The sequence below is a fragment of the Epinephelus fuscoguttatus genome, linkage group LG14, assembly GCF_011397635.1.
Source record: "Epinephelus fuscoguttatus linkage group LG14, E.fuscoguttatus.final_Chr_v1".
Lineage (NCBI taxonomy): Eukaryota > Metazoa > Chordata > Actinopteri > Perciformes > Serranidae > Epinephelus > Epinephelus fuscoguttatus.
In genome coordinates this window covers 33946728-33965899 of record NC_064765.1, presented here as the reverse complement: position 1 = coordinate 33965899, position 19172 = coordinate 33946728, and the positions used below count along the sequence as shown (strand labels likewise).

General features: G+C 40.1%; 1 protein-coding gene across 1 annotated transcript in view; it reads right to left on the bottom strand.

Moving 5' to 3' along the window:
- The window catches only part of sntg2 (syntrophin, gamma 2), a 158879-nt gene that overhangs the window by 100696 nt on the left and 39011 nt on the right, over positions 1-19172 (bottom strand). The window contains exons 5-8 of the mRNA XM_049595365.1: positions 15892-15935; positions 13356-13397; positions 12084-12171; positions 4431-4507 (exon numbers count right to left, since the gene is read on the bottom strand). Coding sequence (XP_049451322.1) covers positions 4431-4507; positions 12084-12171; positions 13356-13397; positions 15892-15935 — 251 coding nt within the window. The remainder of the gene's footprint in view (positions 1-4430; positions 4508-12083; positions 12172-13355; positions 13398-15891; positions 15936-19172) is intronic.

The following is a 19172-nucleotide window of genomic DNA, read 5'->3' as shown; positions in this document are numbered from 1 at the left end:
TGTGAAAACTCTGGATTTGATTGAAAAAATGCACCAAATTACAAACAACTGGCCTTAGTTATTTTTTCCCCAAGGTATAAGAAGGGTTATGTCCAATGGGGTGCCTACTATCAGGAGTTAATGGACTCTGTGGAGGGAACTGGCCTTCTCTGTCGTCCATGAATTCTGATAGACACCTTATTGGGCATCATCACTTGTGTAATCAATGTAACAAATTCATTTGATGACTTTTTTAGTTTTGTGGAAAGCTATGAAAGCAGAGTCAGTTGGTAGAAAACATTATGAAATAACAAGTTATATTCACAATATAAATAACTGAGAGCCATGTACTGCATATACAGTAAATGAATGATGAAAACAGGCTGAAAAGGCTTAAATGGAACAATCAATATCACAATAAATATTATTTTTCGAATATCAACTCATTATGTGGCAGTTGCAAAATCACTTGGAAAGTAATTAATCAAGGCAGAGAACCATGCACCATTGCAATACATCATAAAGCTCTTCTCACATCGACAAAACATTTAATCATTTATTTTGTTAGTTTTAAATTACAATTTGTTTGACACGATTCAATTCCACTGCAATGTAAAAATAAAGGCTAATGTTGAATTATTACCCAGCCATTTATGAAAGGCCTTATGTAAAAGGGGAACGTCACTTTACTTATTTTTACACTTGTTTCAATGTATCAGAAAAGGGGGTTTACAACATCCACATAACTTGCTGATATTCTGTGTAGCAGTTGAGCTTTAGTTTACTTACATCACCCTCTGACCTATGTGGATATCACTGAAGGGTGGAACAACAACAGGGAGAGTTTGGCTAAGATAAGTTTAATTCTCCTCCCGCTGCCAAGAGACCAGCTCCACAGCAGTCAGCTCTCAGGGTTGGCAGCCACATTTCGGACGGCCAAACACCGTCCTAGCATATATGCGTAGAGGACATTATGGATTACTTCACATTTAATAACATGTCAAAGTCGAAGCGGATTTGTATGAGCCACAGTCCATAAAGAGAGGCAGATGCTCAGGCTGCAGCTGATAGTGCTGCTGCTGCTGCTGCTCCGCTAGTGGTTAGCCCTGCTGAGCTAGCTCTAATGATAAAAACTGAGTCTCTACAGCCAATGAACAGAGCTCATTGGTAGTATTTCTGCCCCTGCTGCCCTCCAGTGCTGAGTGAAATTCAGTCACTAATGCAGTGAGGTGCATTGTAAACTGATGCTTGTTATCTGATTCTGTTGCTGATATCAGCACAAACACAGAGTGGGTGGGTTTAACAACGTGTGCCTCAAACTTTCTGACTTTCTGGGGGAAAAAAAAAAGTCTGATGAAGAGGTCATGTTTTCTAGACCCTACACATTCTTTGTCCGTCGTTTCAAGTTACTAAAAAATGCGACGAGTTGATGATCATTTATTTTTTCTTGCAAAATGAATAAAATCACTTTACTTATTACTCAATATCGAATTAATTAGTAATTTGATCTTAGATATAATATATCATCTGGTTTTGGTTCATTACTTTGTCAAAGGTGCGTCATACATTCAGCCAGCCGACAGTTTAGAGGTACCTACTGACGATCCCTGGTGAAGCTTACAGTGAAGCCACAGGTTTCACACACCCTCCAACACTCAGTAAAACCCATGTGTTCCCTGAATGCAGGCTTACAAATGATAAGTTAACAAGCTAACAAGAAACAACAAGATGAATTCTCAAACTGTGGAGTTACTGGTAGGAGCAATTTGAGGCAAAGTAGCCTGACTGTCCACTGAATATGGCAAGCCGTTTAAACATTTCATCGCTTGACTGGATATATATCGCCGATATCTTTGATTCTTTAAAGTACAAAAGAGCATTTAAGATATCCACAACATCATTCTTCCTACAACAAATTATTTCAGATTTTCCCTTCATGTCTATTGGGTTTTCACTTCCAGATATCTATAGCTACATTGCTGATATCCAGAACATTCTGGATATCAGCAATAGAATGCTTGACACAGGAAAATTCCCTTTTCAGATAGCTACAGTCTAACTGTCCCTAGTTAAAATTTTAATTTCAGATATTCAAAATAAAAAACCATTCCGGGTATCAGTATTGTCATTTTGAATATCCAAACAATGCATTCTGAGTAGGATAAATGTCAGATATATACAATTGACATTATGACTAGTAAAAATGCTATTTCAGATATAATGACTGGGAAATATTAGATTGTAGATACCTGAAAATGTTTTTTTTTTTTTACAGTAGTAGTAGTAGTAGTAGTGGTAAGAATTCTATTGCAGGTACCCAGAATGTTCATTCTGGATATTTGAAATACAATTGTGGCAATCAGAAATTCAAAAAGTCCAACACACATAAATGGACAAGGTGCCATCACATGTTCTAGGAAGAATAAACTGTGTATATCTAAAATGTTCTTTTGCAGTAGGAAGATTTAAATTACTGTTAAATACAATACATATCTGGTCTAGCAATTAAATGTTCAATGGCCACTTATACTCGTTAAGGATTTAAAGATAACTTAAATCATTAACGTTTCTACTAGTACAACCAAAGATGTATTGGAATACATTCCTACTTGTAAACATATAGAGGATATCTTTAATTACCTTTCTGACTAGTAATGCAATTTCGAGACATGAGAGATGCTATCATGGATATCTAAAATGCAAATACAGATATGAGTTTGGTTTGATTAAATGTAAACACAGCTTGACATACAGCAAACCCACTAACAAATAAGACCTACAACTCCATCCAACTCCTGATGAACCAGGAAACAAGCTTAGCCCCTAAAATATTAAATCAACAGAATGATACTGGGAGAAATAACTGCATGTACGCTGATAACTGAATTTCAAATTGTAATTCCTTACACTCCTCTCTACTGAGAAATATATCATTACTCTGACCCATCATTAAGTGTTGCGTTAATGACCTATGCTGTTTTCCACCCCCACAGGTGTTTTAACTTTTGCCTGAGTAGACCCTTTTACAGACCGTGCTTCATCTGCCTTTTTCAAAGCACAGCACCTTTTTGACTTGTCATAGCAAGGAAAGCACGAGTGAAACTAATTGCATTAACGATGGCTCAGTTCCATCAAGTGTCCCAGTGAGCCAGCATGCAAAACACCACGACCTTGGAAACTAGCTCGCCTAAATGGAATGTAGTCGTTTTTAAATGGGACCAATTTTCACCCGTGCTTTTCCTGCTGTTCCTGTAAGGGCAGGACAAATTACACCTCTATCATTTTTATTTATTCATCAACTTTTGTGATTCCCACATAAACCCTGTATCATCCTGCCCTATTTTACCTTAGTGAGGGGTGTATGAGACTGCATGACAGAAAGCTCCTGTGTTCTCCAGGGTTTTCATCATGTGATATTGTCATTATTTCCTAATGCAGGAACTGGAATGAGAAGAGGAATCTGGCACAATCATCTCCAGATTGTCTGTCACTGTCTGTCACTGTGTGTGATGTCCTGATGCAGATAAAACCTTTCTATTGAAAGATGACTGACTGCAGCCTTGGCTGATGTGCGTGTACATCTGCTAACTGTTCTTAGTTAAAAGAGCCAGATGGAGATGCTGGCTGCAACACCTGAGCCTTTGAAGCCACACATAAGATACACGTAGATCAGTTTTTGTGTCGTCCTGGAATGCATCGTGGTCATTGTGTGGACATAAGAAGAAGCTTAATTAGCAGTGCAGTTAACACACAGAGTCCCAAAGCTAGGCTAGTCTGAGGTAGAGCTGGGCAACATATCAATATTATATTAATGTTATCATATGAGACTAGTTAAGGTCTTAGATTTTGGATGTCCTAATATTATAAGTATTGTCTTTTTCCTGGTTTTTACTTACCAGACTGTTGTAGCTGTTCTATATGTGCGCTTACCCAGTATTGTGATATCTGATTTTTCCTATATTGCCTAGTACTAATCTGAGGGTTTGCTAGTGTAAGCCTCACACACAATGCATTCTGGTACATGTAGGCAGTGCAGGACAGACTCTCTGAGCAAGAGGATAATTTGTCAATATGAATGGCACTGACAGTCTTAATGGACTCCTAATGGACTTCATGATTAAGTGACAATTTAACAACCGTACTGTATGCACACGCAATTCTTCATGCTGACAAAACACACTGCTAACACAAAGTGAGTGGGGTTCTTTCAAAGGACTGCTGATTCAGGTGTATTAATTCAAGTAAAACTAGTACTAGTACGTCAAAATATTTTAGTAACATTATGTAGGTTTTAATTAATGTCGTGAATAAGCCTCACAGATATAGATCATTGTAAATAGTGCACATTTTCTATACTGCTTTAAGCCTTTAGCAACTTAGACATACAGGATACAAATCAAAACACAATCAGATCAACATAATACACCTGATATCAAATAGGTCTTTCTTACTGTGTTGTTTCCGTTTCCATTGAGATGTACGCCACTGTCAAACAGAGGAGAGGATACGGTTGACAGCCCAGGAGAACCTGAGAAAGAAAGGAGACTCATTCTTTACAGAGAGGCCTCTGAAGAATCACTGCTAAACATTAAGTCCAACTTCATGTCCTGTCTATTATTATTTCATCTCTGAAGAAACAAGAAAACTAGAAGGGCACTCAGAGAGAGCAGTCCTCATGCCCTAAGTCACAATGTCAAAGGATGTATACATGTAATACACGACACTCAAGAGCGTAATTATAGCAGCAAACGACTATTTGTAAACATATAGTGAAATAATGGCGTCCAGAGCAAAGAAATCACTCTCCCTCTGTTTGTTGCTGTTCTTTGATTTCTTTCGCCGATAACGCCATCCCGACCCACAGTGGCAGGAGAGCACAATCGCGGAAACCTTACTCCCAACATCCAGTTCTCACCCCAAGTTGCCCCTTTGAGTGTGAGCTAACCCAGAAGAAAATGTTGGCATTGTACGTTTCCTCAAACCACAAATAAATGACATTTGCACATTTCAAACTTATCAAAGCAACTTTTTTGCCAATGGGAGGTGGAGGGGATGGTGGATGGCATGTCACCTAAGCCCCTTTCACACATGCACCAAAAACCTGAAGCTATGATTATCACAAAGAGCCAAAATGCCGGACTTGAGGTTTTAAAACGGGATTTTACAAGCCAACAGGTGATGTCCGGGGACCCTCCTATGTTTGTCGGACCAACTGACAGACAGACTGCCATCTCCAAAAAAAATGTAAGCTAGGGGGAGTTACTATTAATATCAAAGACCTTTGGTTTTTTTTAGCTTGTTAGAAACACAGAAAAGTCTGAAGCCCCTTTCACACATGCACTGCAAACCTGAAATTATCTAGACATTACCCAGAGGGCTATATGTGAGAATGCCTATGTCCAAGTCAGTTGGATCGGACATTAAAGAGATTTTATCCTACTAGTTCCCAAGTGAAAAGTCAGTGTATTATCAACAATTAGTAATTGTCCAGAGAATTCACAGTGAGCGAGAGGTCATGTTGATGAAGTTTCTATCATGAGACTTGCGCAAAACAAACATCCAAGGGTGAAGAAGAAGGGCCGCTTACATGAGAGCAACAAATTAAAATGTCTAGTTGGAAAGATGACGAGTCTCAGGAACTTCTGTCGATAAGGGCCCAAGCTGAAATCATCAGACAAATTCAAGGAATGGCAAGAGACTCTGCCGTTTACATTCTCTGAACCCATCGGTTGTATTCGGCGTCTGACTTCCGGCAGACGGCGATACAGCCTCTGGGGGCAGACCCCCCATTTTTTGGCATTCCGATTTGATTTGGGCAGAGGAGGAGAAGTTCCGTTTCCAACTTCCGTTTATATATAAGTAAATATGCTGAAACATTGCCAATTATGTTCCGCCTCATTAGTTCACCGCACGGACCGTTAAACCTGGCAACAACTGCAGCTGGTTCAAACATGATTGATCAATATCACGCGGACTACAAACAGCCTAGCACTGGAAACCAGGGCTCTTCCCCTCTTCTTCCGGAGGCAAGATCTCCGGGGTTTGCCTACAGACTCTACATTCACTGAATGTAGAGTCTGTATATAGAGACTATGCCGTTTATGACCTTGCTCCATAAACACGGTGTAATCCGCATCATGTCCTGCCTCCTGCATGCTCTGCCCAGGCAGCACCCCTAACCTAAACCGAAGAATATTTCCAGTGGGTAGGAACGCTTCTGACAAAGACAATCTCCTGTTGTATGCTACATGTGTGAAAAAGAAACTGATTCTCCGACATTGTCTTGAGTTCGTATGAGAAATCGGCTCTAGGCAAAACACCAGGCTGCAGATCAATGCAAACCATTTTCAGACCAGCAAACAACAAAACCAGTTGTGATTTAGAGTCATTGCTGTGTTTCAAGCTGCATTTTAGGCCCCAAACATGGGTGATTTTTAGCATCTCGTCACTGTTTCTTTCTGCCCACAAACAGTTGTTTTTTATGAAGACACAGCTGCATTTCCAGCAGTGATTGTGCCCCCAAAACTGGGTAATTTGAGCCAAAACATGACCTTTCATAACCATAATGGCTGTTGTGCCGATACCTAACCACACATTAACCACAATGAAATGTAAAGTAATGTATCCACTACATAATAACATAATACCATGCAAATGTAACATATCTGTGGGTTACAGAAACATACAGTACAGTGCCAACATCTTTACTGGTGATTAGGTTGGCTAACCCCCAGTAACGCTGTGAGCTCTGTCAGCATTGCTGGCAGCTTCCAATTTGGCTCAGAAACCTCCACAGTTGCTTGTGAAATCCAAGGTGAAAGCCGTGTTTTAACAATCCCAGCTCAGACTATGAATGTTGTACATTCCAAGTTTAATGAAAGTGAATAACAATTGGTGTATCCACCTTGTGATGTGGATCTGCACCAAAATTTTATGGGTTCTTCCTTGGCCTATGCTACACCCTTCCACCAAGTTTCATGAAAATTGGACCAGTAGTTTTTCCATCATCCTCCTGACAAACAGAAAAAAAACAAACCAAACAGAAAACACAACCTCCTTGGCGGCAGTCATGGGTCAAGTGTTGCAACTCAACCATTAACTTTATTCTGCTTCCCTGCCTTGAAACCGTGACAGTGCGTCACACGGACTGCTTCCAAAAGAGACAAATGCTGCTGTTTGATATGATATTAGCTTGGCTTTAGAGGACCTTCTCTCTGATTCGGTCACACTCCGTAAAGTGTGGCAAACTGCTCCTGGCCTCTCCTGCCTGTCATTTGTGCTGTGGTGAAATGAAACAAAGGGCAGCTTACAGAGAATATGACTTGAACCTTTTCGTTCTCGGGCAACAAAACACGACTCACCGGCCAAACACCCTACAGCAAAACCTGAGCGCACTGTACTGATGTCTTCCTATGAATGTTAACTCACCCACAAAGATATGAAGGCTGGATTTCTCACAACTCTCAGTCTGAATGTGTGGGAATGTGGTGGTTTATAAACAAAGCTATAAATATTCATGCACGTCTATTGGTATTAATTAGTTTTCTACATCTGTGTGTGCCTCATAATTTGGTAAATTGTACAAAATGATCGTTATGTTTGTTGGTAGAGACTGAAATGACTTGTTTTACATGTTCAGTCACTTTTTGCTCACATCTCACAGAGGATAACAATTATTTGTGGTTTCAGCAGTCTGTATGGCAGTTTGTGTCCAATATATGACTGTGAACAGATGAAGCCCCAGATGTAAAGTTCCCTTGAGTTACATTATGCTTGCTATCTCATTTGTCTGTGCTATAAAGGAATAGCTGTACATTTTCTGAAATACACTTAAGGGCTTTCTTGCTGAGAGTAAGATATGAGAGAAGACTGACACCATTCTGTCTGTTAGATATGAAGCTGGAGCTAGGTTACAGTTAGCTTAGCTTAGCATACAAACTTAAATAAGGGATAACAGCTGGCCTTGCTCTGTTCAAAGGTTAAACATTCACTTGCCAGTACCCCTATAGCTCTCTAATTAACATGTTATATCTCATTTGTTTTCTCCGTCCAAATGCTAATGTGTAGAAATAACAGGTTGCAGGAATTATGTACAAGACTAGCCGTATTTTGTCATCTTTGACAGCCAGGCTAGCTGGAGCAATAGCTGCTATTCCTGTACAGAGGTGTGTGGCGATGCAGAGTTAAAGCTAGGAGTGGTGGGATTGTGATGTGAATGGCTTCACTGAAACAGATTTCATCAAAACTTTTACCCCAAATACTTAATAAGGTCTAAGGGCTCACACTCCTTTCACTGACTTCCTCCATTGCAGCTGTCTTCCATGTTTGTATTCACAGAGTGACTCCTGCCAGCATAGAACTGTAACCAATGTCGGTTTTTTTTTTTTTTTTTCCCCCGTTAAAGGGTTTTTTTTGGGGAGTTTTTCCTTATCCGCTGTGAGGGTCTTAAGGACAGAGGGATGTCGTATGCTGTAAAGCCCTGTGAGGCAAATTGTGATTTGTGATATTGGGCTTTATAAATAAAATTGATTGATTGATTGATTGAAGCTAGAGCAGCATAAAAGTCACATAAATTCAAACATGACTGTTCAGAATTAGGTCCCATTGCAAACTAGAAATGCTGCCACACGTCAGTCAAGTTTCTCTTACAGTTTACAACTAAATGTCTCCTCTTCTGTTCTTGAGATATGACACTGAATAACGGCCAGAAAAATGGTTTATACAGAACATTATGATGTCTCAGTGAAGTTGACCTTTGATCTTTTGGATGTAAAATGTCATTACTTCATAATTTTATCCTATTAGACACTTGTGTGAAGTTTCGTCATAATTTGCATTAAGACTTTTTTTGTTATGACCAAAAGCATGTTTTGTGGGGTCACAGTGACACTGACCTTTTACCTTCACCCACCAAATTCTTATCAGTTTATTCTTCAGTCCAAGTGGACATTTGTGTCAAATGTGAAGAAATTCCCTCAAGGTGTTTTGAAGATATCGCATTCAAAAGAATGAGATGGACACAAGGTAACAGTGACCTTGACCTTTGATGAACAAAATCCAATCAGTTCATGTTTGAATCCAAGTGAACATTTGTGTCAAATTTGAAGACATCTCCTCAAGGTGTTCTCAAGATATCTCATTCACAAGAATGAGACTTAGGCCTCTAGTTTCGCAGACCGGGTGAGGCGGAGGTGCAGCGCACCTGCACTTCGCCAACTGGGTGTGGCCAGGCGGATTTTGCAAGTTTGGCACACCGTGCGCCTGGCGCAGCTACTTCTCTTTCTTACCTCCGTCCCTCCTACCTGCGCAAGTCGGAAAGAGGGAGGAGAGAAGGCGTGGAGTAGGTTTTACACACATCACACCAATCAAATGAGCCCCTCTCCTCGCCCTTAAATGCGCCGCACGGAGGCGTAATGAGAGTTTACTCAACTTGCCATGGCGGAAGAGAGCAGCAGCGTCAGACAGCCAAACTTCTCCCAGGAGGAAACTGATGTTTTGGTCCGGGAGGTCCAAGCTTGCAGTGTCTGAATATACGGAACTGCGAGCAGACCTCCACGGGCTGATGATGCAAAGGTAGCCTGGGAGGAGGTCACCACAATTGTAAATCAGTGTTGTGTTTCTCTCGTGCGCGCGCTCTCTTTCTCCCTCGCAGTCTCACTCTGTTTCTTTTCTTTTGACTTTTCTAAGATAACAGATGCTGAATATATACTCCCTATCTGATGCTGTGGCTGTTTGTGGTTGGCTGAGAGGGATGTGAACTCATTAGTTTGCAGCTGTGTTAATCAAATCAGGTTGGGTTTCCATTACGCGTGCCAAACGGTGCCAAACGGTGCCAATCCCCTTTGATCTGACATCAGATGTGACAGGACAGTCGGTATAGAGATACGTTTATGTGCTGATTGCAGATAGTTGCATTGAATAGTGGTTTCTGGGGTATTTACTGCATCGTTAATGTGCCTGACATTCTGGAAACCTGCCTGTGAGGTTTTGGTGATGTGTGTGCATTGTCCGCCGGTCAGCCAAACTTCCACTACACGCGCTCCGCCTGTGCTGACAGTAGACCTGGTTTCAGATGGCGAGCTTTTAGCGCACCTTCAGTGAAGCCTTTTGGCACGAAACTGTCACTGCGCCAAGCTGGATCTGTCAACACCTCCCCCTGCTGCGCTGACACACCCATCTCAGCGCACCTCGGTCTGCCAAACTACCAAACTGAGCGCGCCTCAGGTTGTGCCGCTTGAAACTAGCTCTGCGCGGGGTTCGCCACCCTGGGAAACTAGAAGCCAAAGTCACAGTGACCTCGACCACCTTTTCATTGAAATTTGCTAGTTGTGTTCTTGAGATATTATCTCAAGAATGAGACAGTAAAAGTCATACAAGTCATATCAAAATCTAATCAGTTCATCACTGAGTCCAAATTGGACATTTGTGCTGAATTTTAACAAATTTCATTAAGGCATTTGTGAGACACTGCGTAGCAAGAATGCCACGGATGCAAGGTCACATTGACCTTAATCTTTGACCACCAAAATGTAATCAGTCCAATGCTGAGTCCAAGGGGACGTTTGTGCCAAAATGAAAGAAATTTCCTGAACGCGTTCTTGAGATATCGCATTCACGAGAATGGGACGTATGAATGAACGGACTATTGCCAGCACGGAGCCAGAAAACTTAGGCCCATATCTGAATTAGAACTAAATATGAAATTGGCCCAAAGATCAGATCCAATGTGATTTGTGCTGCTCACACTTATGAAAAACCTTAAATTATCACCTCGCAGTTGTATGCAGCTACAAACCATTCAAGCTGCAGTTGCAGTTTACATCCATGTCTGTCCAGACTCATATGTAGCCATGAAAGTAGACAATCATTTAAATATCGATGTTGCTGCAAAGAAGCGACATAATTTAAAACGTGGATGCTTCACACACATCCGCAATCCAGCAGCACAGAGGATCTATTAAGTATCAGTATTTGACAAAATGTCTCCCTTTCTGTTCCTGATTTATGATGGTGAATAATTACCAGATAACTATTTTTGCAGAGCATTATGATGTCATAGTGAAGCTGACCTTTGACCTTTTGGATATAAAATGTTATTCATTCATCATTTTATCCAAAACATTTGTGTTAAATTCTGTCATAATTAGCGTATGAATCCTTGAGTTACAGCCAAAAACATGTTTTGTAAAGTCACAGTGACCTTGACCTTAAAAAAACCCCAAAAAACAATAAGTTAATTGTTGAGTTCAAGTGGACGTTTGTGGCAACTTTGAAAAACTTCCCTCAAGGTGTGTCTGAATTATCCTGTTCACAAGAATGGGACGTACGTACGGACAACCCAAAAACATAATGCCTCCGGTCATGGCTATCTGATGATGTGGATACATGAAAAACCAGTCAGATATTAGCAACACATTTCAGATTTGGGCCACTTTTGCCTGCAGTGTGAACATAGCCATACAGTCCTTTACTCAGCTGTCGTGTTGGTAGCTCTGAGCAAACTTTCGCGAAGGAAAACACTGAGATGTAGTTGAAAGCACAATTATTTTCATAACTGATTACAATAAATATTAAACTCTGTGATTTTGGAAGCTTCCTTTGGTAAAAAGCCACCTCCACTGTCCAGTAATTCATCATTCCACTACTTAGTATAAAAAGACATAGTCCTCCCAATTGCTTCCATAAAACTGCCAAAGTTTGAAAATTTACAATTTACTTTTAGTCTTGAGCTGCATCAAGTTCTTATTTTCTTGCTCGTGATCATTTTCTCACCTTTCTCACCTGCGGACCTGATTTCTCACCTTTTACCGGCTCCACATGGCTGACTTTAGTGTCTGTGTTTTCTCTTCAAGCTGCTGAAGGTAAATACAGGAGCAGGGGATTGCAGCTCTGGGTGCTCCTGACATTACTGCTTGCCTCAGGCCACTGAGCATGACAATTTAATACTCTGAAATAAATGCTCATCTATTGAACTGCTTTAAAGCGTCAAGGTGGGCAAAAAGACAGCCTCCCATAAATGTGCTTTATTCCTTTATTGCTAAAAACGCTCAATGAAATGAAGTTTATTGTGAGCTTGCATGGCATCAAAACTACAGGAGTCTTACCCAGAGGCAGTTTTAAAAACGATGGAACTTCTCGCAGGTAGCGAACAGTGATGGTGACCTCATCTCCGGCGGTGCGCAAGAGGTGAACCTGACAGGAGCCAGAGAGGGATAGAGAGATTTAGATTGAGATAGATAGCGCGAGAGAGAGAAAACGATTGTGAGTGATGCAGCCAGATAAAATGTAATCTCACATAAATGAAAACAAGCCACATTCATGCCAAGCTGCACACAGCCTGAGCAAACAAAATACACCAGGGGATGAGTGAAGAATATGTAAGTTAAAGCTTGACAGAAGCAGCTTCACTTAAATCATCTAACTTGGAACTTGAAGGCCAGCATTTCTTTAATGAGAGGCGGCAGCAAAGCGACAGCTCACACTACAAAGTAATTACACTCTGTGAATGTCTGATTATTTGATGTCTAAGTGATATAAAACACGTCCTCAAAGATGTCAAGTCAAAATTTCAAAGAGGCATTCAAGTAAGGTTAGATTTAAAGAATGAAATATTAAATCTATCTCTCATGCATCTTGGAGAAGAGAGGAAATACATGAGCAAATGAGTCACCTGACTGTCACATTCAATGTGCAAGGTCACTTCTACATACCCTAAATGCACATCTGCTATCAGATCCCTCACTATCCTCTTGTGAACATTGTACGTTAGCCCTTGTAACTTTAGCCTGAGCATCTGTCAGTGCTGCGAGTGTGACAGCCTGCCATTAAAAGCGCTGGATTTTGTTCTGAAGAGAAGCTGCTCATTATGTGTTTTGACGCTCTGGAGGTGAATATAGTGAACAGCTGTTTGGGGCTGCATGAGAAGACACAGCTGACAGACATGGGAGGAGTGTGTGCTTGTGTGTGTGTGTGTGTGTGTGTGTGTGTGTGTGTGTGTGTGTGTGTGTGTGTATGTGTGTGTGGGAGAACGGGGATGATGGCTGGAATAAAGGAAATTTTTAACAAGGAGAAAAGCTACATTTAAAAGAGAAATGGAGCCCCCTAAAAAGTCCCATGTATTAATATGCTGCCAAGAATTAGCACCCTCAATTTCTGTGCAGCTTTTGTTACCGATCTACTCTTTAATTTTTTAAGTCTGTCAGAGGGTAAACCAAAACAGCCTGCTGCCAAGATGACAACCCAGATTGTTGAGGTGCACCCCCATGTTGACAGGCCTCTGGGAGTTGGTGTTAAACCTGGGAGAATGATGGAAACAGCAATGGATGGGTGAAGCAGGGAGTTAGCTTTTTAAAACTGTTAATGAAATATATACTCACAACTTCCTCATGAGTGCACGGCTCTACATTTATGCCATTGACCTAAAAAAACAACAGAGAGAGTAGAAAAGCAAAAAGTATTATAAAGTGGAGAAAGTGTGTAATTTAGCAACTTTATGCTCTTTTGCTGCAGGAACAGGGCCAGAGGGGAGGCCAGGGGTGGAGTATGATTGGCAGCCCCTGGTACCCCCCTACCAGAGTCACAAGGTGGTAGGTAGCTTGCTTGTTAGTATCATGGATGGATTTGGGAAGTGACTTAACTTTTTTTGTTTGACAGCCACTCAAACTACCCCATGGAGATGCAAAACAATCATTAACAGACACACACAAACAAACCTTTAAGAGACAGAAAAACAGAACAATCACAAAGAAGTGCACAATATTCACAACACAAAGACACCCAAAAGATCACAAAGAGACACAACACAGTCTCAAGGAGACACAAAACCGGCATACCACAAAGACACAACCATTTTTTAGAGACACAAAGCAATCACACCACAAGAAATACACTAAACAATAAAACAAGACAAAAGAGACACAAAACAACCAGACCACAAAGACTCAAAGTGACCACACCACAAAGACACAGACCAACCGCAAAGACTCAAAACGACACCACAAAGACTCAGAGTGACCACACCACAAAGACACAGACCAACCGCAAAGACTCAAAACGACACCACAAAGACTCAGAGTGACCACACCACAAAGACACAGACCAACCGCAAAGACTCAAAACGACACCACAAAGACTCAGAGTGACCACACCACAAAGACACAGAACAACCACAAAGACTAAAAAAATGACAGACTCAAAATAACCACACCACAAAGACTCAAAACAACACACCACAAAGAGACAGAACAACCACAAAGATTCAAAACGACCACCCCGCAAAGACAGAACAACCACAAAGACTCAAAACAACCACAAAGACACATAACGTCCACAAAGACTCAAAAAGACAACATCACAGAGGCACAAAAGACCACAGAAAAGACACATAAAACAACCACAGAGATGCAAAATGGCCACACTAGAAAACAAATAAAAAGCACAAAGAGATGCAAAACAACCACTGGTCAAGGACACAAAACAGACACAAAAACAACCACAAAGAGATGAAAAAACAACCACACTACAATAAACACATAAAATTACCACAGACAAAGTGACAACACCAAACAACCACAGACACACATGACGACCACAAAGAGACACAACGCAGCCACAGAGGTGCAAAACGACCATACAAGACCACAAAAGAAATAAACAATCATACTGACAGAACACATAAGAAAGCCATTCAAAACAACCACAACACAAAGACACAAAACAACCACAAAGAGATGCAAAACTACCACAGAGGGACACAATTTAACCAAATCACAAGACGCACAAAATGGCCAGAAAAACAACCACACTGTAACACCCTATGACCACAAAGACACAAAAAACCCACAACACAGAGATGCAAAATGTCCACACCACAGAGACAAGAAAGACCACAAAAAGCACTAAACAAACACACTACCACAGACACACAAACAACCCACCTCAAAGACACACACAAAATGACCAAAAAAAAAAAATCACCACACCAGAGATGCAAAATGACCACAAAGACAAACACAATAAAAACACACAAAATTACCAGAGATGCAAAACAATTACAAAGAGAAACAACCCCCCCCCCCCCACACACACACACACACACACACCAAAGAGACACAAAACAACGTCACTATAGAGACTTCCACATGTCTGTGTCTAGGGGCCCATTGTCTTATAATCTGTCCATGGCTGTGGGCTTTAGCAGCTATACACTGATATCATTTTATATTAAAACAGAAATTTTCTAAACCCACCCCACCTGAGCTGCTGCTTCGCCTCTCATGGCTGAAAAGTATGCAAAAAGATGCAATATTCTGCAGTCTGACAATATAAAGTCATTGCAAATAAATATGAAACAGTGGTGATCCAAAGGTGCAAGCAATAGCAATTCAATTCATAATATCATTCATATTAACTTCCAATATGAGTGTTAATATTGCTTGGCTGTCCAATGAATCTACTTGATATTCTAGATAAACAGCACACCCAATAAACCTGCCAGACAGATTCAAATTAACTGTTTAAATGATGAAATGAATATCATTACTAAATACTAAACACTTTGACGTTTTGATGAATATTCTGATGAGTAGAAACTATTATATGTTGGTGAACTGTCGATAAATCAACTGCAGAATCCGACAATGAAATATTTGATTAGCTTAATGGAAACTGTGTCTTATGATTCAAGAAGAATATCTATGATCACAATATTATGTCTTCACACGAGCAAAGAGACATTAAAAGACTCATATGATTGAAGTTCAAACTTCAAAAATATGCTCTTCTCATTTCCTTAATAAAAAATACACACAGCCAAAACAGAAGAGGACTGAAATTAAAATGCTACAAGTCGCCACTCTTGGCAGTGACCTGAATCAACCTCGAAGCAAATAAGTCATGAACCGATGTACCAACCTGCAACACAGCGTCCCCAACGAACAGCTTCCCCGTCTGATCGGCTGCAGGCGTCAGTTGTCAAGTGTCAGAGGTTAATGAAAACATTAGAAAATAATTGCTCATTTCATACATGGTAATGTGGTGGAAATAGCAATCAGTGTCTCTGTCTGTCTAATCTCTGGCAACGTCCTACAGCTCAGAGAAAGAACACAGGAAAGCATGAAATTTGAAACTAATCAGGATATAAACTCATTTGCAGCGGCACGGGAGGAAACAATGAAAGCTCTGTTGTGAAAAGATTTGTAAAGCTCTGTGAAAAGGGCTCTTAACGTCCCCGGGGATATGAAGACATGATTCTCTCATATCCAAAAAGGTATTAAGAGGGATGTGGGCAAAAAGACAAATTACAGGAAAATGATTCACTCACATGATGCTGTGATATTGCATCCTAACAGGATAGTCAGAGGTCATCAGTTCTTACAATTTTCCTGACAAGCATGAGTGAAGTATTTTCTCCTCCATCTAGCTAACAGCATGGGTGCATTACTCTTCCAATCTGGAGACTGTTTACTTCCTGTCAGTGTTTCTTTTCACACTTTTTTTTTTTAACAATTTTTCTTTTCCTTTTTATTTCAAGCAAACTGTTCCCTCCTTGAAAAGTTTTTACTTTTTGACTTAGTGTCTGCCAGTAGGAGTACATAAACAGTCCAACCACTAGAACTAGTTTTAAAGGAATATCAAGTCAACATTTTGGGGGAAAAAAGATTATTTGATTTCTTTCTGAGCATTAGAACGGAGGCTCGATACTAATCTCATGTCATGGAGCTGGAGTCAGGATATGTTCAGCCAAACTTAGCACAAAGACTAGAAACACAAAACCCAACACCTCTTAAGATGACTTAAGAACACCATGTATCTTGTTCATTTAATTAAACTTCACTGGTTTGTAGGGGTGTGCCATATCATCTTGTTCATAATAATACAAGAATATCATATGAAAAAGTGACATCGTGATACCCATAATACTTCAACTTGTTGACATGTTGACGTCATACTGTTTCCCATGGGAACTAGCATGGCTAAAAGCGAATTTATTACTGACTCCATGGTGGTTTCAGCAGTATGGAAGAAACTGAGGCGTCATTAGGCCTGGTTGCCTGAATGTTTTATTAACAGCCCCGGACTTCTCAGACTCTTTTAGCGAGTTACCGCTCAGAGGGAACAAAGTCAGCGGCTCCTCTGGGCAGCAACACAGCATCTCCTCTACCTCTCCTCTCTCACTGTGCGCACATGGGAGTCAGTGTTGTCAAGTGATTAAACCTTTGGTAATGTAAACCTACGTGACGCTCACGGCTCAACATAAAACTACATACATGTGAATGTGCAATAGTTATGGTGGCATAACAGCCTGTCACAGGTTACAGCGTGATGATTAGAGGAGTAATGACAGAGCATAAAGGTCCAGGTAGAAAAAAAAAAACATTCAATTATTTAGGATTTTGCTAAAAGAGAAGGAAATCATCTGCTGATTTATATATATAGATCCCAGGTACATTTTTTGTATTTGGGAGCTGTTTAAATGTGTAATTTCTGGTAGATTTTACTTCGTTGAACAATTAATATTGTATACAGAAACTGTAAACTGTTACGTTGACATGTAACACTATATCACTTATTTTGCTGCGATTCTATTTTCTTAAATTTCATTTTATTTTTTAACTAATTTGTCTAAATAATATTGTGATACTATTTTAGGGACATATCGCCCACCCCTACTTGCTTGTAGGGTTGCAGCAATATATTGGTTTCAAGTTATACCGTGATATAACAGTTGAAGGTTATCATACGGTGTACATTTGCTATCTACTGAAAAAAAATTCAACTGGATGAAGAATCTCTCCTAATTTTAGCTATTTTCTAAAGGGAGATTATTCCTGTAAGGGTCATTCTGATTGGTAATAATGTAAATTCTGTAATACTGTTATACTGCAATATTTTCTTAAACAGTTATTGTACCATGAAAATCTCACTTTGTTGCAACCCTACTGACACGCCAGTGGGCCAATCATTATAAACACATGCTGTGGAGTCAAAAGTTTCCAAAGGCACAACAGTTGGCTGCAGTGATTGTGTGCAGCTTTCTCGTGTCAGTACAGTTGCCAGGATTGGGACTCTCATTTACCAAACAGTACAAACACAAGTTTGCTGATCTTACATTCATGTTAATGTGCAGGTTAAAGGGATATTTTCAGGTTCATACTTGTATTTATGGTTTCTAGTTTAACATGTTCATAAGCTTTAATGGCCAAACTAGAATTACCACTACCTGGTTTTAAGCCACCGCCATCCAATCAAGTTTCACGTCTGTGCAGACTCTTATGAAGCCATGACATTAAATAGTGCTTTAAATATGAATGTTGTGCAAGAAAGCCACAAATTCTAAAAATGTGGATGCTTCACACACAACTTCAACCCAGCAGCAATGAAGAGCTTTTCAATCAACACCTATTCAAGATTAGGGTCACCAATTCAGTATCTAACCCAGTGTCTCCCCATCTGTTACTAAGTTATGGCATTGAATAATGGCTAGAAGAGTGTTTTAGCATAACATAATGATGTTACAGCAAAGTTGACCTTTTACCTTGTCATGGTTAAAAATGTCATTACTTCATCATTTTATCCTATTAGACATTTAAGTGAAATGTTTACATAATAAGCTTATAAATTCTTGAGTTATGGCCAAAAACATGTTTATGAGGCCACAGTGACCTTTAAACACTAAATTCTAATCAGTGAACTCTCGAGTCCAAGTGGACGTTTGTGTCAAATTTGAGGAAATTCCCTAAAGGCCTTCTTGAGATATCATATTCACAAGAATGAGATATATGTACCGTTGTGGTGACCTTTAACTACTACATTCTAATCAGTTCATCCATAAATCCAAGTGGATGTTTGTGCCAAATATGAGGAAATTCCCTCAAGACATTTTTGAAATATCAAGTTCACAAGAATGAGACAGATGGACAAATAGACAGATGTATGTTATATGTAACTTGCAGTAGGGTGCCTGGAGCAGATGACCATATAAAGAAATCAGTCAAGAGCTGACTTCATCTTAGGTCCCGTTTATACAACAACGATTAAAAACGGTAAACTTTAGTTGCATTTTGGCCAATCGTTCACACAACAGCAGCGTTTTGGGTGCCTGAAACGTTTTGAAAACGGGTTCCAGAGTGCAATTTTTTGGAAACGGCCCCGTCTCCGTTGTCATGTAAACTTGCTATATGCAGTTCCTGTGA